Genomic DNA, 21,449 nt, shown 5'->3' with positions numbered 1-21,449 from the left:
GGAGAAGCCTTTCCAGTCTCCAACTGCCTGCAGAGTGTTCCTGATCAAGACATAAGATAAATCCCTCGTCCGTCTTGATAGCATTTACTTCCTCCAGAGATGGGTTAGCAGATTAGATCAAGGTCAAACGTGACCATTTCTCTTCTACCAGCTCGGTGTCTCCGGTGCCTCTGGACTGATCGCTTGTGATGAACAGGATGGATTTTGGCAGCTGGGAAGGGTCCTGCTCTGCTGCCCCAGGCCCCAGCCAAGTTCCTCGCTGTGATTACCCCATAGTTCTCGGGGGTGGGAGAAGAGCTCTTTGCGTTTAGATCTCAGGGATGCGCTGGAGCACAGCTCTGGTTTGGTGGTTAAGATCATTAATCACTTCTTTTTCTGGTAACGCAGAATATGCCCTTATTAATCACTGGTGCCAGCGCCCCCTGCGCCTCCATTTCCCTGCTCCAGCCTGGCTACATGTGCTTCCCTGAATTACACATTTGCCCTTTACAAACTAAAGCATGTTAAGTATCTCATTACAGAGTCGCTATACAGAGTGTTTTATTTCATGCTTTGTTAAGGGCAGAACTGTTTAAATGCATCCTGGCAAAGGATCTAATAAGAAATTAGTCAACTTTCCAAAAGCATAAAATATGGTTTAATGGCAACATGCGTTAAGAATTAGACTTAGGATGACAAATAACCTGGGGAGGCTGTTTTGTTGTTTCTGATAACACATCAGCTTTAAGGACTCAGGTTCCTGCAGGAACACCCCAGCTGTCCCAACATGAGGTGGTGTCCCACCAAGCTTTCTTCCTTACCTTTGCTATCTCCTCCTTGTGTGACAGACCCATCTTCTCCTGTGATGGAGAAATAGTTTTGCTGCCAAACAGTAAAACCAATGAGCTGAGCTACGGCCAGACCAGCAGCAGTGGAAGAGCAGCTGCTGGCTGTGTGTCCAGGGCTTGGGCTGGGAGACGAAGCCTAAAGCATGTGAAAGCCCTGCAAAATTTGTCAGGAAGAAGAGCTGATGCTGGCACTGCCTTGGGGACCGATGTCCCCCCAGCGCCCCACGGCAGGATGCTCACTGCCCCATGGCAGGATGCCCACAGAGGCATCCACGGAGTCACTCAGAAATGAGCAGAGGGTTCTAGGGCTCCTGGGCTATCCCACCAGCATAGTGCATGGAGACACCAAGGCACCCAGCCTCCCCAGAAGGAGCTGGGGGAGATTATTCAGAGCCAACACAAGTCAGCGGTTGCAGATAATGTGTGTGAAATGTCTCCTAATGTGCTAAGGGAATCAGCTAATGAATTTCTGAGCCACTGCTAATTAAAGGATTAATTTTTTTAAGTCATGGGAAGTGTAACAGGAGAGCAGGAAGCCCTGGGTAGCTGGGACTGGCTTTTCTGCAGCTTTGTCTGCGGCTTGGCCGGCTGAGAGCAGGGAGCAGTGGCTTGGGGCGGGTGCAGGCACAGCCCAGGCTGTCCTGGGGACCCAGAGTTAGGGACCAACCCAGGCAATGCAGGGACTCTTGGGGACCAAGGAGCAGGAGTGGCTCAGGTGCTGTGCCACGCTGCATGCCGAGTGCCCGGCACGGTGCTCACCAGCTGTGTAACAGCCAAACGACTGCTAAGGCATCAGAAGCAAGAGTTGAAACACATTATAGTCACAGGGTGATAGAAAGGGTGGTTGGACTGCCAGGGAACTGTACTCCCCCATGGCAATCACCCTGCAGTGTCCTTGTGTTTAAGGTTTCACATCCAAAAGCTCCTTTCTTCCTTTTTATCCCAGTCCTACCTCAATTATTAGAATTTGAAATGCAAAAAAAAAAAAAAACCAACCAAAACGCAAGTTAAATTTAAAGTAAGTGTTGTGCTTTTGTTTAAAATACCTGCAACGCTAATTGCAATGAAGCACCCTGGGTGAGCCAGAGGTTCATCGAGCTTTGCTGAAGTCTTTTTGGGAAAGAAACCTTGGCTGCTGCTCCGGTCCCCAGTCCCGCGGAGACTGGGCACTGTGGCAGACACGCATCCCACGGGCGTTCCATAGCAGCTCAAATCGTGTTTCGGAGCAGGTCGGTGTCTCCGTTTGTAGTCGCAGAGGGGAGCGTGTGCCCGGGGAGCCCTGGGAAGCAGCAGGGCTGGGGGCTCAAAGACATCACCCCATGCCCAGCCAGGCATCCCCCCACACCAAGGACAGGGAGCCCCCTTGGAATCTCAGACTCCAAACCCTCCCAGGGGAGCTGAAGGGACTGGAATTACGGTCTTTAAGTACCGCGTATTAAACACCTTCCCTGGCAACTGCCGTTTCCATGGAAAATGTTGACTTTCTGCCTCTCGGAGCTTTCTGCAGCATTTCACAGAGCCTTGGCACTGCTCGCAGCTTATTTTCACCATGCACCGCAGCCCAACCAGACCCATTGGTGGTGGATAAATCTGTATCGCATGCAATTAAACTCCCTGGCCAAGGCAGTGGCTTTGATTACCCTTCCTCCCCGGCTCATTGCTGCGCATTGCTCTGCCCAACACAAAAGGTTAGTGGTGCCTAAGGAGAGACTTTGCAGAAGCGGGTGGTGTTTTGCTGCAGGAGGCTGAAGGAAGCCGGTTAATCGGTATCTGTTCCCCACCAGGCAGCAGTGTGGGGACAACAATGGGAAAGAGACCCAGCCTGATCCCGTGCTTTGAAACAGCCCTATTTGCTGATGACCATTGCAAAAATAAAGGCTTTTCACTGAGACCGAGCCAGAGCAACAGACTCAGCAGGAGCGGGTGAATCTCCCTGAACAAGTGACCTCTAGATAAAGAGACCAACAAGCAGCTCTAAAATGGTGCGATAAGGCCACTGAGTTCCAGCAGAAACCCAGCTTTCAGGGAATCAGCACAGGCTCGTTATTGCTTTCCCATAATGGGCCCATTTGGGAGAGCAGCAGGCGTTCAATCAGCCACAGCTCCCCGAGGGGCTGATTTCATGCCACAAGCACAGCTGTAATTTCACGCCCGGAATTGCCCAAATCTCACTTTTCCCCATTTCTTTGCAGACAGCGGATCAGGAGCAGCGCTGGTCCCCTCCAGCCCGGACCCTCTTGCTGTGGATGAGCAGGTGGAGAAGGTGGCTGGCGGAGCTGGGGAGCTTGTGCACTCCATGGGTTCAGCCAGAAAAGCTGGGGAGCTCGAGCATGCCACGGGTTCAGCCAGGAGAGCTGGGGAGCTCGGGCATGCCACAGGTTCAGCTGGTGGAGCAGGAGAGCTCGAGCACCCCTCGGGTTCAGCTGGCAGAGCTGGGAAGCTCAGTCACGCCACGGGTTCAGCTGGTGGAGCCAGGGATCTCGATCACACCATGGGTTCAGCTGGTGGAGCCGGGAAGCTCGGTCATGTCACTGCCCTCAACCTGCTGCCGGCCGCAGAGGACGGCATCGATCCTGCAGCGGAGCCAACGCCGCTGGTGCGGAGCCGCATCCTGCAAACACCCACTGCCGCCCCCAGCGCTGATGCCAAACAAACTTTCCCTGTTAAGAAAAAGCCACCTACTTTAAAGAAAGTAAATACCGCAAGGAAGCACCCGCGGCCCAAGCCCACCCTGCCAGCGCCCCCCAGGGCTGTCACCCCAGCCAACCCGCTGGGCTCTGGGCTCCCTGCTGCCTTCCAGGAGCCACGTGCATCGGCAGAGGCAGCGGCTGGGATGGGGAATGTGGAGCAGAGCCCCCCCGAGCTGCCCTGGGCCACCACCAGCCACCCCGCACTGCAGATCTCCCCATCCACCCTGCCGCCGGTGGTCCCTCGGCTCTTCCCCGATGGAGCGGGCGATGCCGGGGAGGCTCCGACTGTGGCTCCTGCCAGTGCCGCCGTGAACCGGACAAACAGTGTGGAGAGCGAGACGCACGGCTCTGCATCAGAAGAAAGCCAAGAAACCACCACATCCACCATCATCACCACCACTGTCATAACCACAGAGCCCACGCCAGGTGAGCCGCGCTGTGCTGGGCAACACGGGAGTGGGGTCATGATAGCTGGTGGGGAGCAGCTCTGTGCGCAGCCTGGCTCTGTGGAGCTGCCTAAAACCTCCTGCACTTCAGAGAGGTTGGCTGCTGGAGCAGGGATCGGGGTGCTGGGGTTCAGGGCAGTGGGAGCACCCAGGTGCGGGAGGGAACTGCAGGTGAGTTGTTTCCCAGGGGCAGTTGTTGATGTTTGTTCCTCCCAGTCCTCTGCAGCATGAGTTTCCATGAACCCGAGGGCTACATCGACTCCACGGACTACCCCCCGCTGCCCCTGCACAGCTACCTGGAGTGTACCTACAATGTCACCGTCTACACGGGCTACGGCGTCGAGCTCCAGGTAAGAAGCGCATTGGTGTGGGCATCACCACGTGCTTGGTCAGCTCTCCACGAAATGCTCCATCCCACAACCTAACAGGGGTGGGAACGGGGCAGGGACCTTGACACGTTTCATCAGTCCATGATCTCTGTGCTCTGGTGTGCAATCCTTTCTTGTTCTCGCCTTTTCCCCATGTCACCATTTGTACCCAATGAAAATCCATTAACTTTTGATCCATGTAATTAAGAACGTGCATCGAAAGGAGTAGTAGTTCCAGTGAGCTTGTTCCTGCTGTCCCTCTGGAGGGCAGGAGGGACTGACCTCGGTGGTGTAATAGCTGCTGTGGAAGTGAGCCCCACAGAGGATGTTGCCCTGGGAGCTGCAGAGCCAGGCAGCAGCAGCACCAGGGTGAGCCCTGGGATGTGTGTGCATCTCAGACACTTTTCCATGGCAGTAACTTGGTCTTCCCACACCTGCAGAGTGCTAAAGACAGGCTGCTCCGTTGTAAATTCACCTCTGTCCATAATCCATCAGGTGACACCACTCCTGACCTCGCTCCATTGTGAGCTGAGATTTTAATGGAGCATAAAATTAGCCTCTCCACCCCTCCAGCTTTGCATTTCGCTATGCTGATTCTTCTGAGCCCTTCAAACAAATTAACTCCCAACAGCAGGTCCGCACTGGCTGGTCACAGCCTCATCTGTAGCTGGCTGAGCATGCAGAGTGCATGCAGCCTGTCCAGCAACATCCCTCGAGGTGCCTGCAATGCCCTGCTCAGCCCTGAGCTACCCCGGCTGCATGGGCACTGGTGGGAGCTGGAGGAGGATGGGTGCTGGGGCTGCAGGCAGCGATGCTGAGTGCCCCGGAGCTGCTGCCTGCAGCTGAGTGCAGCTCCAAGCCTGCCCGTGCCCAGCCCCAGGGTGAGCAGCAGCACAGCAGAGATGGGCTGAGGAGGCGAGGGAGCTGCCAGACCCTGCCTTGCACCCCAGGGCACCTCCACAGGTCCCATGGGCAAGGATTGATGTGCTCCAGCTGCCTCTGCAGGCAGCGAGAATTGCAGAAAGCTTTTTAACCATCTTGGGCAGCAGCAGCAGTGTGATTTATGTCCCAAGGAAGCTGGAAATAGCGCTCATGGCAAGCGAGACACAACAGATTTACTCCATCTCTTTAATCCGTGCAGGAGATGTCACACACAATTCGTGCTGATGAGCCCATAGAAGAGGCACACAGCAGGGTGCAGGAGAATTGTCCATGTTTGCTTCTTCATGAGGGGAGGAGGTGCAGTTGCTGAGCTCTTCTCTCTGGACCCAAGGGAACTGCAGGAAGATGTGCCAGGAGAGGGTTAGGTTGGACATTAGGAGCAGGTTCTTCCCCAAAGGGTGATGGAGCACTGGAACAGCTCCCAGGGAAGCAGTCAAGGTGCCAAGCCTGACAATATTCCAGAAGCATTTGGCCAACGCCCTCAGCCACAAGGTGTGAACATGGGCGTTGTGCTGTGCAGGGACAGGAGCTGGATTCGATGATCCTTGTGGGTCCCTTCCACCTCAGGACATTCTGTGGTTCTAAGTGGAGTAAGGGATGCTCCAGCTGGAGCTGAATGCTGAGTTAAATTATAGCTATCTTTAAAATTCTTGAATCTTCTTGGCAGGAAATAGAATTTCCCTAAAGAGATTTTCTAGTGGGTGAGCAGGACTGGCAGCCTGAACCGAGGATCCCTCCTGTCTTCCCAGCAGACTCTGTAGGAGCTGACATTGGCGCAGTCTTTGATTAAAGTAAGAACCTGTCCTCCACAGCCCCTGACAGGGGCTCACGTGTGGTCCCTCACAGCCAGCGATGAGCCCTGGCACGAGGCTGCTGCATCTGTCTGGACCCACTGGTAACTCCAGAGTGGACAGGGTCCTCTGAGGATGCCCGCTTACCTGGTACTGGCAGCTCCCTCCCTGCTGCTGAGCTTTGTCTGCTTGAGCTACTCCTCTGAACCCCCTTCCCAGCAGTAGAACTGAGGATGGAGAGCAATCAGCTGCTCGCGGGGGGGCACTCCTGACTGTTTCTCTTCCTAATTTGCTGGTGTGGTTCAGTGCTACCTAATGTGTTTGATGCTAGTCATCCATCACTGGAGGAAGTTAGCTGGGAAGCGTGTTTGTCTTTGAGTGATTTCAGAACAAAATGTGTTAGAAACATCCTGGAAGCATCTTTGCAGTGATTCAGCCCTGGCTCAGGAAGCAGAACTCTGCCCCAGTGGGAGCTGGGGGGAAGTCGTTAGCATTGGACACAGCCCAGCTAGCATCCCTGGATCCCACACTCTAAATAACTCATCCCCAATAACATCTAATTATTAATAAATGGGATTAATTAAATCTTAGCCAGCCCACCACGCACAATGGATGTAGATGCTGTGCTGGAAAGGCAGATTTTCCAGGACAAAACCTGGAGAAGAATTGATCCTGGGCAGGCTGGGGGCCAGGGCACGCGCTTGCCCCATGTTTCTGACCATGAGGACCAAGGTCTCCTTCCCCTTGCACTGTGGACCAGAGACTCCCTGCAGTGACCCCACGCTCTGCTGCAAAACAAGGCAAAATCAGCTCACCCTGGGTTAAAAGCACGGTCAGAGTGGACCCTGGCATGCTCTGACCCAGCCTGGGAGCTGCTCAGCCCAGCCCCACAGCAAGGACCAGACTTTTCCAGGCGCTGACAGACCTTTAGGGGAGGCAAGAAGTTACCCAGTGGGGTAACCAGAAGGTCCAGGGATGCTGAGCCCTGTGGGTGGCTCTGTGAGCAGCACCAGAGCTGGGCACATCCCTGCCTCGTGCGCTGGGTGGGGTAGATGGACGTGGTTGTGAAAGCAGCAGCAAATCCTTCTAGTCACAACATCCTCGGGAGTGCTCGCAATTACAGGCTAAGGCTGTGGCGTGCGCTAAATATAGAGCCCTGGGCCTCGCACGCTGAAGGAAACAAGTGATCTGATGAGCATCTTTCGGCTGAAATACAAGCCCATTTATTAAGCTAAATGGATGTGAAACGCAAATGTGAGGTTACTTCTCAGCTATTTCCAAATAATAATTAAAGCTTTTTGGGACTGCTCATTAGGCACATTTGCTGTGTGACTCCCCTTGCGCTCCCTGGTGTGGATGAGGGATCCCAGGGAGGGTGGATGGTGATCACTGAGCCCTAGGAAGGTGCCCTGGTTTGGTTGCAGATCTGTGACAAACAGCTCAGCTGCTGCTTCATGCCCTGAGGTGCAGGTCTGCCCCCTGAGGGGCTGGTGCAGTGGGGTTGGGACCCTGCTGCTCCCCTGAGTGGTGATTCTTCCTCCTAATGAACGGTTGGTTGAATGAATGAATGGTTGGACTTGATGATCCAGTGGGTCTTTTCCAACCTGATGATTCTATGATTCTAACTTTCACCCCCTCTACCCACCTGCATAAATGCTCTTTCAGCATCGACCTAAACGTGGGTCAATTTGTGCTGCGCAGGAGCGTCCAGCTTTAAATGTGTCTCCAGTAGGAAGCTCCATTGGCTGTCTCAGGGGATGGGGAAGGGGTCAGTGGTCACGGGGGTCCCTCAGGCTCATGCAGGGTGCAAACTATTCTGTCATATCTGAAAAGCAGCTCCTGTCTGCAATGAGATCCTGCTGCTTAGAGTGGTGCAAAGGGAAGGCTGCAATGGTGCAAAGCTCTATGGGTGTATGGGGCTGGGCTATGACCCCTCAACCAGAACCCTGCAAGGACCTTGATGTTAACCTGCAGCTCATGGTTCTCTGCTCCCACCCAGGTGAAGAGCGTGAACCTGTCGGACGGGGAGGTGCTCTCCATCCGTGGGGTGGACGGCGATTCCCTGGTGGTCCTGGCCAACCAGACCCTGCTGGTGGAGGGCCAGGTGATCCGCAGCCCCACCAACACCATCTCTGTCTACTTCCGCACCTTCCAGGATGAGATGGTGGGGACCTTCCAGCTCCACTACCAGGGTGGGTGCCTCCCTGCTGCTGGCGTGCGAGGAGGGGTGGGATGGGACACCAGTACTGAAAGGGGCTTTAGGAAAGGTGGGGAGGGGCCCTTGATCAGGGATTGAAGGGATAGAATGGGGCTTGGAGCCCCTGATCCAGTGGGAGGTGTCCCTGCCCATGGCAGGGGATGGAACTGGATGGGTTTTGAGGTCCCTTCCAACCCAAACCATTCTATGACCAGTCATGTGGGGCTGCAGGGATGGAAGGACGCTGGGTTCTGCCTTCATGGACCAGTTTGGCTCCTGTTCCACTGCATGCCTGCACTTAGAGCGTCTGCTGGGGTTGGGGGTGAGCAGCAGATCATGTCATGCTCGGGGCAGAGGGTTCAAGAGGCAGCAATTTCCCAGCCCTGGGCACCTGCTGTGCTCCTTACCCCACCTTGCCCCATTTCTTTCCCCATGCAGCAGCTCCTCTTGCAGACTCAGACTGTAAGTCTATTTTTTCCTTGAAGAGCTATGAAAAATAGATGAGTTCAAGCAAATTCTTTTTAAAATAGAAACTGGGTCTGGGCAAAGGCAGTAACAGGTGGAGATGCAGCAGCGTGGTGGTTTGTTGGTGCCCTGTGACTGGCACCTGACCGCAGGGTCTGTCTGTGGCACCATGGGCACATCCAGCACGTCCTCACTGCTTTCCTCTGACTATGGGGTGGATCAGAGCAGACAAGCCCTAAGCTCGAAAATGTGTTTTCTTTCTCCAGTGTTTATGCTGAGCTGCAACTTTCCACGGAGACCTGACTTTGGAGATGTCACCGTGATGGATTTGCACTCTGGAGGAATTGCTCATTTTCACTGCCACCTGGGCTACGAGCTGCAGGGTCCCAGGGTGCTCACGTGCATCAACGCATCGAGGCCACACTGGAGCAGCCCAGAGCCAATCTGTTCAGGTACACTCCTTGTTAGATGGTCTCAGAGCTGAGAAAACTGAGAGCCCCGAAGAGAACAAGATTAGGATTGCTTTCTTTGCATCATGAGTTGAATGCAGTCCTGGCAGAGAGCAAAAGCACCTCCCAGCTCTGCTCACAATGCAGCCTGAGGTATGGTTTTCAGCTGAAAGAGGGAAGGTTGAGATGAGATCTTGGGAAGAAACATCTTGCTGTGAGGGTGGGGAGGCCCTGGCCCAGGCTGCCCAGAGCAGGGGTGGCTGCCCCATCCCTGGAGGGGTTCAAGGCCAGGTTGGATGGGGCTTGGAGCCCCTGATCCAGTGGGAGGTGTCCCTGCCCATGGCAGGGGTGGAACCGGCTGGGCTTTGAGGTCCCTTCCAACCCAAACCATTCCAAGATTAAAGACTGCTGAGAAGAGCTGGACAGGCATCAGTGGAGGGGCTCATCCCCCTTGCTGTAGAGAAGTCCTGGGTGCACATGCCTGCCCCTTTGCCTTGCCCTGTCTCCTTGCCGGTCTCAGCGGGGCCGTGCTCTGTGTTGGCAGCGCCCTGCGGGGGGACAGTCCACAACGCCACCATCGGCCGCGTCCTCTCGCCCAGCTACACCGGGAACCAGTCGAGCAGCATGTACTGCGTCTGGGTGATCGGGGCACCCCTGGGCCAGAAGCTGCATCTGCACTTTGAGAAGCTCCTGCTGACCGAGAAGGACAGGTGAGGCTCTGCAAGCTGCTTGTGTGCCTGGGTACCCCTGGCTGGTGGTGAGGTCTGAGGTGAGCCTGTCTCTCTGACCCCTCTGGGGACTGAGATCTTTGCTCTGCTCAAGGTGAGGAGTGAGGAACTGAATATACTGAGGCTTGCAAGGTCCAAGCTGGTGTCATGTCCCCCACCTCGCACCTCCTGCCCTCACAACACCTGGGCTGCAGGTATCCTGAGAAGCATCACCGACCCAAGCTTGGGATGCAGCAGGGAGGAGGTTGCCAGCCAGAGAATGGTGGGGATTGAGGGCAGAGGAAGGTCGTGGTGTGGAAGAGGAGGTTCCCGATTTCAGTGTTCAAGCACTCAGGAGGCAAAGACAGGTCTTTGAGCCAAAAGAGCCGCAAGAGGCAGGCGCAGAGCACCAGCCCCTGCTGCCCTCAGGCCCTGCACTTTGTGCCAGCTCATCTTGCCGGTCTTCCAATCCTGCTAGCTGTGAGGTGATGCTGCATGCTGTGTCACGCTTGTCCTCTCCTTCCCCCAAACACCCAGTGCTCCTCATTCCCACGGCACAAGAAGCCGCAGGTTCCATGCTGTCAGCATCCATAACACAACGCACACGCTTATGGTGCCGATGCTTGTGTTTAAAGAGCATTAACATTCAGTCTGGTACCAGGCAGTAAAGCAGGTTTATGGCTTGTAGTAAAATAAAAGAATAAAGCCTCTGTTTATGACACTGTAAAAGAGACTTATCTGGTTGGCGAGTTCTTGTTTGCACAATTTCTTTAAAATGCTGGATTCTGGGAGCATTAGAGAGCAGACGCTGACAATGAGGGGGCAAGTGATGCTCTAGGGAGGGGACGTGAGGACACACCTGCCACCTAACGTGCCGTGTCCTCCTGTGCAGGATGGTGGTGTACAGCGGGGACACAAACCAGTCTGCCATCCTCTACGACTCACTGCGTGCCGACAGCGTCCCCTTCGAAGGGGTCATCAGCGACGGCTCCTCCATCAGGATCGACTTCCTCGCTGAGGAGCCCGCAGCTGCTACGGCTTTCAACATACGCTTCGAAGGTGATGTGCTCTCATTTTGGTACCCTGAGACTCAGGATATTTGGGCAATTAATAGAGATACGGGTGTAGGAAGGGTCTTGGGTGCCCCCAGCACTGGAGACCTGATGCTCTGCTGCTCATGCAGGGCAATCCAAACTTCACCTGGGAGTGGAGTAGATTTGCCTAGCAAGAAATAGGAAAAGAGATAATTAAATCTCATTTAGTCCAACAGAAAGGTTTGCTGGTGAGCTGAGTGTCCATGGAATGCATCTCCTGTGCCTGCTGCAGGGCAGCCCTGGGCAGTGGGTGCTGTGTGCAGGGTGGGATCTCTCCAAACTCAGGCTGAAAAAGCCACTAGTGCTGTGAGAATTACACAGCCTGCAGTGCCCGTCAACCCCAAAGGCTCAGTCTGTCCCGCGCCCACGCCAGCTGCAGGGACAGGGGCTGTCCTGGCCCCCACTCTCACTGCAGTGCTTGCTTGCCAAGCTGCTTTCCTCCAGACCACCCCGCAGCTCCTTCGTGGTCGGGGTGGTGGACAAGCACTGGGCAGCTCACACAGATTTGCTTCGGTTGTCATTTAAGTGCATCCTGCTGCTGGGATCAGTCCCACAGGAATCCCTCGCCTCTGAGCAAGCTCAATAACGTGCAGCAATCCCAGGGGAGATTGCTCAGCAAATACGGCAACCGGCAACCCAGCGAGTGCATTACCGATGCTGATACACAATGGAAGTGAGGTTTGGTTAAGCCTGCATGGCTCAGGACAGCTAAACTGCTGTTAATCCTAATTGCCTGTAAAATACACCATGGAAGAAGCCATCCATGCACAATGGGGATGGAAGGATGGGTTTCTAGCTGGGACAGCAGCAAAAACCAGGGCTCATCTAGCAAAGCCCCAAAGCTCTAGATGTGAGAAGCATAGAATCAAAGAATGCCCTGAGTTGGAAAGGACACACAAGGATCATCAAATCCAGCTCCTGTCCCTGCACAGGATGACCCCAGCATTCTCACTGTGTGTCTGAGGGCCTGGTGCTGTGACTGCTTCCCTGGGGAGCTGCTCCTGTGCTCCACCACCCTCTGCGTGAAGAACCTTTGCCTTATGTCCAACCAAACCCTTCCTGGCACATCTTCCTGCCAGTTCCACTCCCCCAGCCATCTCCGTGTGCTTATGGAGGTTTCTCTTCCAGCCTTTGAGCGGGGCCACTGCTACGAACCCTACATCCAGAATGGGAACTTCACCACCTCCGACCCCACCTACAACCTGGGCACCACCGTGGAGTTTACGTGTGACCCCGGGCACTCCCTGGAGCAGGGTCCTGCCATCATCGAGTGCATCAACATGCGGGACCCGTACTGGAACGACACGGAGCCGCTGTGCCGAGGTCAGTCCCGCACCACGGGGTGATGCTGGGCAGTGGGCACAACCCCACAAGGGACCCTGTTTGAGCCCTGCCTGCCTCTCGCTCCTGCAGCCATGTGTGGGGGAGAGCTGACCGCTGTGGCTGGGGTGATCCTCTCCCCGAACTGGCCGGAGCCCTACACGGAGGGGGAGGACTGCATCTGGAGGGTCCACGTTGGTGAGGAGAAGCGGCTCTTCTTGGACATCCAGCTGTGAGTAGTTGAGACCTCGGTGCATGCCTCTGCCCTGCCTGTGCTCGCTTTGCTGCAGTATCTCTGTCCCCCTTGCCCCAGGGATCAGATCCTTTCCCACTAGGAGCTTTCTTCATCACTTATGACGTACTGGGTACCCTTGAGGAAGTACAGGATAGTGCTGAGTGCTGCTGCCCGCATTCAAAGCGCTGTTACAGCACCTATTGCAGCAGTTAATTGCTCCCTAGATAGCTTCTGAACTCCTCCAGAGCAAAGTCACCGGGAGCGATGCCACAGCAGTGACAGGAGTGACACCAGCATCACCACGGGCTGGTTCCTACAGGGTTAGGGAAGCTTAGGGGCATCCACAGGCTGGGAACCTCAGCTTAAATCTCTGGGCTGAATGTGATCCAGGCACTAAGGGAGGGTGAGGAGCACAGGGAGGCTCTGCCCAGCCCTCCCTTCCGTGCCCTGCGTTCATTCTCTCATGGGAACAACTTGTCTTTACAAAGTGCATCAGTTCCCCTCCTGACTGCCTGCTTGCTCCTGCACCGTTCAGCAGCTCAGCTCAGAAAGCTGCAGGGCAGAGCTACTCAGCAAGGGTTCAACCATCCCATCCTGCATGGGCAGGCACAGCAGCCCTTGCTGCACGTCCAGGGGTCAGAGGGATATGGGATTTGATGCCAGGCTGAGAGCCCTTGGCATGATTACGCTGCCAATGCAAAGGGAATCTCCTTCCATGCTATTTTGGGTTTTGAAGAGGAGGGCATGTTTCAAGCAGGGGCTTAGAATCATAAACGCTTTAAAGCTTCCTGTAAAAATCACAAGTCGGAGCTCCCCGTGCATCTCTGCCGGCTTTGTGGGTGCTTTGGGCTGAGCAGATCTGGAGGCCAAGTGATTTGAAGTCATCAAACATAAATGTCACCGGGAAAATCGTGTTTGACAGAAAGCAGAGATTTACTACAAATGTCAGCTTGCCACGGGGATTAGCTGGGTGCCTTCCAAGAACATTCTTAATAAAACATTTGGGGATTGGCTCAGGCATCTCCAGACAAGGCTGAATGAGATGGGCAGGTCCCGTGGTGACCGAGCGTGTCCTGGGCCCACGAGTCTTATGAAACGCAGCCGGTCGGATCCTGCCTGTGTGCAGGAGTCCAGGCCTGGCTCGGAAAGTTGCTTCAGGCTCCAACCTGATGGAGACCCCTCCCGTGGGGCCAGGAGCATCCTGATGCTCCCCATCACCCCTCTTCCCCATGGAGAAAGGGGAGGACATGGTGTCCCTGCCCCAGCCCCTTTCTTCCCCATCCTCTCCTGCATTTATCCCAAGCACTGCAGGGCTGCAGCTGCCCCTTGAGCAGGAGGGGATGAGGGGCTCTCTCCTGGCTGAAACACAGGGTGAGGCAGAGCCGTCAGTGGGAGAAGGTGATGTCCATGCTCATCCTTGGGGTCTTTCTGATGGTTTCCCCCACTCTACCGCTACCAGCACCAAGCAGGCAGCTGGCAAGGCAAGAGAAACAGCTGCCAGCCCCACAGCAATGTTTCCCCGGGATAAGCATCCATCACCTGCCCTTTGCCTGGGGGCAAGGAGAGAGCCCCTTGTCCCCTCCTGCTCGAGAGGCAGCCACATCCCTGCTGCAGAGGGGATGGATGGAGGCTGCAGTGCTGGTTCTGGCTCTGGAGCAGAGATTGCTGCCGCCTGGCAGGATCCCAGCCAGCCCTGCCCAGCAGCTCCAGCTCATGCACCATTCCTGGGCTGCCACTGCTCTCTGCTGGCCGTGAGGAATTGTAGAATCGCTTGGTTGGAAAAGACCTTTGAGATCATTGAGTCCACCAACCATACCTGTCCGCTACTAAACCAGATCCCTGAGCACCTCATCTGCCTGTGTTTGAAACCCCTCCAGGGATGGGGACTCAACCACCTCCCTCGCAGCCTCTGCCAGTGCTTGAGAACCCTTTTGGTGAAGAAATTTTTCCTGATATCCCATATGAGCCTCCCCTGGTGCAACTTGAGATCATTCCCTCTCTTCCTATCGCCTGGGAGAAAAGATCAGCTCCCATCTCGCCACAACCTCCTTTCAGGGATCTGCAGACAGTGATGTCTCCCCTCAGCCTCCTTTTCTCCAGGCTAAACAACCCCAGGTCCCTCAGCTGCTCCCAAAACCCTTGTTCTCCAGACCCTTCCCCAGCCTTATTCCCTTCTCTGGACGTGCTCCAACCCTTCAATGTCCTCCTTGTAGTGAGGGGCCAAAACAACCCAGGATTTGAGGTGCAGCCTCACCAGTGCTGAGAACAGAGGCTGAACCAATTCCCTGCTTGTGCTGGTCACGCTGTTTCTGATCCAACCCAGGACGCTGTTGGCCTTCTTGGCCACCTGGGCCACTGCTGCCTCATGTTCAGCTGCTGTTGATCAACACCCCCAGGTCCTTCTCTTCCAGGCAGCTTTCCAGCCGCTCTTCCCCGAGCCTGGAGCGCTGCACAGGGTTGTTGTGTCCTAACTGGAAGACACTTGGTCTTGTTGAACCTCAAGAAGCACCAGTTCCTAGTGCTGCACAGGGAAATTCCCACCCCACTACATCCCAAGAGCTGCAGCGCTGGGGCAGGCAGTCACCTTGCTGCCCCTTGAGCCTAGCACCATCACATCCCGCCTGGGCTCCCTGCCCAAGCTGCCCTCTAACCAAGCTCTCTTTTTTCCAGCCTGAACCTCACCAACAGCGACATCCTCACCATTTACGATGGGGACGAGCTCACCGCTCGCATCCTGGGGCAGTACATCGGCAGCAGTGGTCCCCAGAAGCTCTACTCCTCTAGCCCTGACCTCACCATCCAGTTCCACTCAGATCCTGCTGGGCTCATCTTTGGAAAAGGGCAAGGATTCATCATGAACTACATAGGTAGGGAGAGCAGGGCACTGGGTGCATCCTCTGCCAGGGCAGTGCAGGCAGGGACTGTGACAGTCAGCCACACCAAGTTGTCCACGTGATGGGTTTGGAAGCAGGGAGAATCGCTGTGACACCAGCATCCCTCTCCAGATCACACTGAGCTCCTGCCGAAAGCCCCAGCCCCACTTCAGGTCCCTGGGTCAGTCAGTTTTGGGGTGTCCCTGTATGTCTTCCTTCTCCCAGGCTGGCAGGAAGGCAGTGGCAATTTTGGTCCCTGTCAGCCTTTTATTGTCCCAGTGCCACTGCGGAGCAGAGCAGGGGAAGAAATTAGTGGAAACAGAGATGTAGGATCCCCACCACACACACTGTTGGGCACGAAGCTGGTGGTACTGAGGCATCGCAGGGAGATGTTCTCCTAGGAGAGATCACTGAAGCCAATCCCTACGTGGGCTCCGGAGACGGATGTTCCCAGCTCACAGCAACCTGTTCCACAGAGGCTTAGGCTGCACCTGGAGACGCCTGTTCGCACTGTTCTTTGGTGCATCTGCCAGACCAGGGTGGCTGATGCTGAAGGGACAAGGACTGGGAAGGGTGTTTCTTCCCCACGGCTGCCTGCAGTCTCACTGCTTGACTCTGCTCCCGCCTGTCTTCCCCTGGCAGCCTTCTTCGGAGCGTGTTTTCCTTGCACAGCTGACAGCTCTGGCTACAACAAACGGAGCAAGCTGCAATGCAGATCACCTGCGAGGCTGCAGGTGCCCCGCTCTGTGCGCTGCAGCACACGCGGCCGCGCTCAGCAGGCACGGGGTTAGGGACAGCAGGGCAGAAACCCCTCACAGGAGCAAACCAGCTGTCAGTCAGAGCTGAGCCTGGTGCTCCCAGGTTGCTCTTTTTGTCCTGAGTTCAGGAAAAAAAAATAAAAAATCCCTGGTTTCATCAGCACAGCATTCCACTTTTAGGGTCAGGGCTTGGGTGGCTTCAAAGAGCCCAGTTCCTGCTGCCCTGCTGCCCCTTCCCCATGCCCAGGGGATGCCACCAGGCTGGGCTGTGGCCATGCACGGGACTCGAGAGCTCTTGGGGAGGGATGCGGTGAAGAGCTGTGTGTCCATGTGCAGCAGCTCTAGGAGGGCTGTGCCACGGGGTGTCTCTCGGTGGGTGACAGCCAGCATCTCTCTTGGCTGCAGAGGTGTCCCGCAACGACTCCTGCTCTGACCTGCCCGAGATCCAGAATGGCTGGAAGACCACGTCCCACACGGAGCTGGTGAGAGGGGCCAAGATCACCTACCAGTGCGACCCGGGCTATGACATTGTGGGGAGCGACACCCTCACCTGCCAGTGGGACCTCAGCTGGAGCAGCGACCCCCCCTTCTGCGAAAAGAGTAAGTGCCTCACGCCTTGTCCTGCTGTCCCCGTATTGTCCCTGTGACCGAGCTGGGACTCCCTCCTCACACGGTCTCTTTTCCCCAGTTATGTACTGCACGGACCCAGGGGAGGTGGAGCACTCGACCCGCCTCATCTCCGACCCGGTACTGCTGGTGGGGACCACGATTCAGTACACGTGCAACCCCGGCTTCGTGCTGGAGGGCAGCTCGCTGCTCACCTGCTACAGCCGAGAGACAGGGACACCCATCTGGACTTCGCGGCTCCCGCACTGTGTCTGTAAGTCCAGGCAGTTTCTCCTGCTCACCCATAGAATAGTACAACAGTTTGGGTTGGAAGGGACCTTGAAGCCCATCCAGTTCCATCCCTGCCATGGGCAGGGGCACATCCCACTGGATCAGGGGCTCCAAGCCCCATCCAACCTGGCCTAGAACCCCTCCAGGGATGGGGCAGCCACCACTGCTCTGGGCAACCTGGGCCAGGTTGGGGAGACCCCAACCTCATGGAGAAGAATTTTTCCCCTAATGTCTAATCTAACTCTTCCCCCTCCCAATTTAAAGCCATTCCCCATGCCCTGTCACTCTGCATCCTTCTCTGCTGCCCCCCAGGCTCCTTCCCTCCCCAGAGCTCACCTCGTGACGTGTTCTCTTTCAGCTGAGGAGTCACTGGCGTGTGATAATCCAGGTCTGCCAGAGAACGGCTACCAAATACTTTATAAGCGCCTCTACCTGCCGGGAGAGTCCCTGACCTTCATGTGCTACGAGGGCTTTGAACTGATGGGGGAGGTCACCATCAAATGCATCCTGGGCCAGCCGTCCCACTGGAGCGGACCCCTCCCCATCTGCAAAGGTACCGGTGGGGGTGAGAGGGCAGCCAGCGCTCTGTCCCCACCCTGGGACAGCCCAGGGACCTTTGTCTGGCTGCAGACACCCCATGGGTCTCTAGTTGAGTGCTAAACTCATTGGAGACCTGGCTGCTTTACTGGATGTGAGCTGAGCGAGATCTACAGCCCCGGGGAGGGGGAGCAAACCCTCTGGCCACTGCGCTGGTGGGGTGGGGTGGACCTGGCTGTTCTCTTGCTCTTGTTGCTTTGTTGCTTCCTATAGTGGTTTGCCCAGGCTCAGCAGGGATGCTCTCCTCGTGCACCCACCAAGACAGGGGAGCTCAGCACCAGGGGACCCGTTAGGTCTAAATAAGGTCTTGTCTTAGAGCACTTTCTGGACAAAGGTGGAGCCTCCCACTGCCACTAAGCTGCAGGGATGAGCTGTTATTAATTACTGCTTAGTGAGAATAAGTGGAGACCTTGTCTCTGGGGCCGCGGGGCTCTCCGCAGGGCAGCACCACCCCAGGCAGAGCCGTCCCGCGGGTGTCTCGATTGCCCAGCCCGCTCAGTCCCATGTGTGCGCTTGTGGAAACTGAGAGCTTATTGAAAACTGAAAGTTTGCAGTGGGGCTTGGGGCTAAATGGGACAGAGACACCCCAAATCTGGGCTTTGCATGCAGCCCACAGCTGCCAGCACCCCGTTACGTACCTGTAACTCTCTGTTTCTCTTCCAGTGAATCAAGACAGCTTTGAACATGCTCTGGAAGGTGAGTGACAGGCATTTGCTGGATGAACCCTGCACAGGGCCCTCAGCCTGACCCTGCATGGAGCCCAGGAGTCATAGAATCATGGAATCATTAAGGCTGGAAAAGACCTCTAAGCTCATCCAGTCCAACTGTCAGCCTAACCCCACTGTGCTGAGTAAACCATGGCCTCTGGGCGGAGGGAGGGGAGAAGCAGAGGCAGCGATGGGATCAGAAGGTGCTTGCAAATCCAGCATAACACTTGTTGTCCTTTTAGTAGCAGAAGCTGCTGCAGAGACATCGCTCGAGGGGGGAAATATGGCCTTAGCCATCTTCATCCCCGTGCTGATCATCTCCTTGCTGCTGGGAGGAGCGTACATCTATCTCACAAGGTGGGGCACGTGGTCGGGCTGGGGGGCCAGTGTCAGAGCTCTGTGGGGACGTGGCCAGGGCTGGCCCAGCATCACCATGTCCTCACCAGCCACTTGCCCTGGGCACGGCCCTGGGAACCTGGGCACGAACCTCCAGCTCCAGGGTCCCTAGGGTGCTGGGGGGCAGTGGGAGGATGGGGCTGGCGATGCTTGGGGTCATGCTGTGCATCCTGGTGACGGCTGCATCACCCCTGCAGGTGTCGGTACTACTCCAGCCTCCGCCTGCCCCTGATGTACTCCCACCCCTACAGCCAGATCACGGTAGAAACGGAGTTCGACAATCCGATTTATGAGACAGGGGTGAGTCCTGCTGCTCCCCTTCCTCCCTGGGTGGGGAAATGTGGGTTTCACCGGGCATGAGGCAAGCTGTCGTGACGCAGGAGCGCTGAGCAATGGGATGGAAAGCTCCATCCCCAAGGGGCCAGGGGGCTCTGCTGGGCAGGAGGAGGCAGAGGGGGCTGCAGGGTCCTGGCAGGGAGGGCACAGCTTCCCCAGGAGCAAAACAACAGCCAAGGCATCTCCTGCTGCCTAGGAATGGGAGGATTATCTTGAAATGCAGCTGCTGCCCTCAACTGGCTTTTCCTTCTTTTCAGGAAACAAGAGAATACGAGGTTTCAATATAAGGACAGCGGTAAGAGAGTCTCCGGCTGCGAACTTAATGTGCTCTCATAGAACTTCCTCAGTAACTAATCCAGAGACCACGTGGAGTTTGGTTGGACCCCTGGACCTGCTGTTGTCTTTCCTTTTGCCTCTTTATTGAAGATTTTACTGTTTTCTTCACTGTATTTATTCTATTTAAACTGCGATAGGCGTGCTGCAGAGCCCCGGGCGCAGACAGCAGCGGGAGCCAGGGCAGAGCCGTGTCCCGGCGAGGCCAGGGGGGCACGGGGGCACCCGCCGTCCCCGTCCCGGCACAGCGGCGCAGCCCTCGCCGCTGCCCACACACAACATGCGGGGCCATTTTTTTGCAGTTCTGATGTTGTTCGAAATTAAAAATGTCTCCATTGCAAGAGCCTGCAGTTGATTGCTTGGAGCTGAGGTAGGTGCAGGGTTTGCCGCGGGGTCCCAGTGGCGCTGCCCACCCTCCCCGTCCCGCAGCTCCCGGCTCCCCTCGCCCCAAGCAGGAGGTGCAGCCGGGGGCTCGGGGACTGTCACCAGCGCAGGGACCCTCCTCGCTTCAGGGAAGCGGAGCGTGGCTCAGGAAAGCTGCCGGATGGTGCAGAGCTCTGCTTGCCGTGCTGGGAAGCAGGGGATGGCCTGGCATGCACGAGGTAGATTCTGCTTTCTTTTCCCGCTTTGCTTTGGATGCTGGAGAGGCAGCGAGCCAGGACTCGGAGCTCGATGGAGAAGAAGCATTAACCAGTGACCCGGGGGAGCTGGGGGAAGCATCCCTGCAAGCGATGAGGAGCTCCGCTGCTGGTGCCTCTTTGCCCACACCCGTTATTCCTCTTTAGCAACTCTTACCGTGGCCCTTCCCAGGAAAACCCTGGTCCCTCTAATGGCTAGAGGTCACCCCTTGCTCCCCAGTAGCATCTCAGGGTAAGCAGGATGGACTGGGCTCCCTCCCACTGGCTCGCGGTCCCTGTTCATGGCAGGAGGATCCGCTGCCTCCCCCGGTGCGTGGGCAGCCACGCCAGCACGGTGCCGGGCAGGCTCTGCGGGGCTGCAGCTCCCACCCAGAGCCCCTTGGGGCTGGCACCTTGCTGGGGTGGCAGACGGAGGGGGCAGAGGCTGGAGGTGGAGGTTTATTTTGGGATGCGAAGGCCAGGCAGGGCTCCAGCACAGGAGCAAAACAGGCAGAAATCAGCGCTGGTCCCATCGCAGGCGAACCCCAGCTCAAGCCTCAGCATCCCCTGCACTCCTTTGCTGCCTTCACCCCTACACCAGAGGGGCTCCCTTCTATCTGTGAGGACAGGGACCCTCTCCAGCCAGGCCCTGGGGAGGGCAGTGAAACCACCGACGTGTCCTTGGCTGCTGGGGGCTTTCTTTTGTCCTTGTAAAACAACAATTTTAACCACGGGATGCTGATCTAGATTTGGGATGGTGAGTGCATCTCTCCAGTGTACAGCTCAGACTTAGGGTGGGTTTCTTTTTTCCTTTAAAAACAATGAATGTGTGTTTGTAATTTGTAAAAGTAAAAAAAAAAAAGGAAAAAAAAATGTGCCAAAAATGTACTAAGCATTTCATTTCCCTTCATACCTGTCTGTTTTTATAAGAACAATGTGAAAATTGCTGGGATTAAATATTTTTGAACATGATAAAACACTTCCGTGGGGAGCTCGAGCGTTCAGTATAACCTCAGTATGGATTGTTTGGTATTTTTGAGTGTGTGAAACAAGTTTGCAGAGGCTTGGACCACAGGTGGTGCCGTGGTCTTGCAGCATGAGTGCCGCATGCGTCGCACGCCTCACTGCAGGGTGGTACCCACACGCCTCTGAGCACATTTTCCAGGAGCCAAATCCCTGGTGTCCTCCTGCTCCCATGGGATGAAGGCAGCCAAACCCTGCTGGGACATGGGGCGAGCTGGCACAGCCCTGGGGATGTCGCTCCTCTGTGGGACACCCCGTGGGAGCCAGCGATGCAGTTTCACCCGTTCCCTGAGCATCGCCAGCATCAGCCCAGCTGCAGCAATGCCTCCTGGGGTGGGTGCGGATCCGGGTCCTGCCCAGAGGCACTGGGACCCCCTTGGC

General features: G+C 56.1%; 1 protein-coding gene across 3 annotated transcripts in view; it reads left to right on the top strand.

Annotated features, from left to right (window-relative positions):
* Nucleotides 1-20,386, top strand: part of SEZ6L (seizure related 6 homolog like) — a 43,336-nt gene extending 22,950 nt beyond the window's left edge. Inside the window, exons 2-18 of one of the 3 annotated variants that reach the window (XM_069871411.1) lie at nucleotides 3,020-3,166; nucleotides 3,206-3,943; nucleotides 4,180-4,313; nucleotides 8,064-8,256; nucleotides 8,993-9,178; nucleotides 9,720-9,885; nucleotides 10,775-10,941; nucleotides 12,105-12,299; nucleotides 12,390-12,528; nucleotides 15,202-15,398; nucleotides 16,568-16,762; nucleotides 16,851-17,042; nucleotides 17,418-17,612; nucleotides 18,320-18,352; nucleotides 18,606-18,720; nucleotides 18,957-19,059; nucleotides 19,353-20,386. In XM_069871411.1, the coding sequence (XP_069727512.1) occupies nucleotides 3,020-3,166; nucleotides 3,206-3,943; nucleotides 4,180-4,313; nucleotides 8,064-8,256; nucleotides 8,993-9,178; nucleotides 9,720-9,885; nucleotides 10,775-10,941; nucleotides 12,105-12,299; nucleotides 12,390-12,528; nucleotides 15,202-15,398; nucleotides 16,568-16,762; nucleotides 16,851-17,042; nucleotides 17,418-17,612; nucleotides 18,320-18,352; nucleotides 18,606-18,720; nucleotides 18,957-19,059; nucleotides 19,353-19,382 (3,125 nt within the window). In that variant the 3' untranslated portion in view covers nucleotides 19,383-20,386. Of the gene's footprint in view, nucleotides 1-3,019; nucleotides 3,944-4,179; nucleotides 4,314-8,063; nucleotides 8,257-8,992; nucleotides 9,179-9,719; nucleotides 9,886-10,774; nucleotides 10,942-12,104; nucleotides 12,300-12,389; nucleotides 12,529-15,201; nucleotides 15,399-16,567; nucleotides 16,763-16,850; nucleotides 17,043-17,417; nucleotides 17,613-18,319; nucleotides 18,353-18,605; nucleotides 18,721-18,956; nucleotides 19,060-19,352 lie in introns of all 3 variants that reach the window. The other 2 variants (XM_069871410.1, XM_069871409.1) reach the window with 2 other exon arrangements.
* Nucleotides 20,387-21,449: the final 1,063 nt, after the last annotated feature.

Source organism: Phaenicophaeus curvirostris, chromosome 17 (genome assembly GCF_032191515.1).
Source record: "Phaenicophaeus curvirostris isolate KB17595 chromosome 17, BPBGC_Pcur_1.0, whole genome shotgun sequence".
Lineage (NCBI taxonomy): Eukaryota > Metazoa > Chordata > Aves > Cuculiformes > Cuculidae > Phaenicophaeus > Phaenicophaeus curvirostris.
The sequence above is the reverse complement of the archived record's forward strand: the minus strand, read 5'-3'. Positions and strand labels throughout refer to the sequence as shown.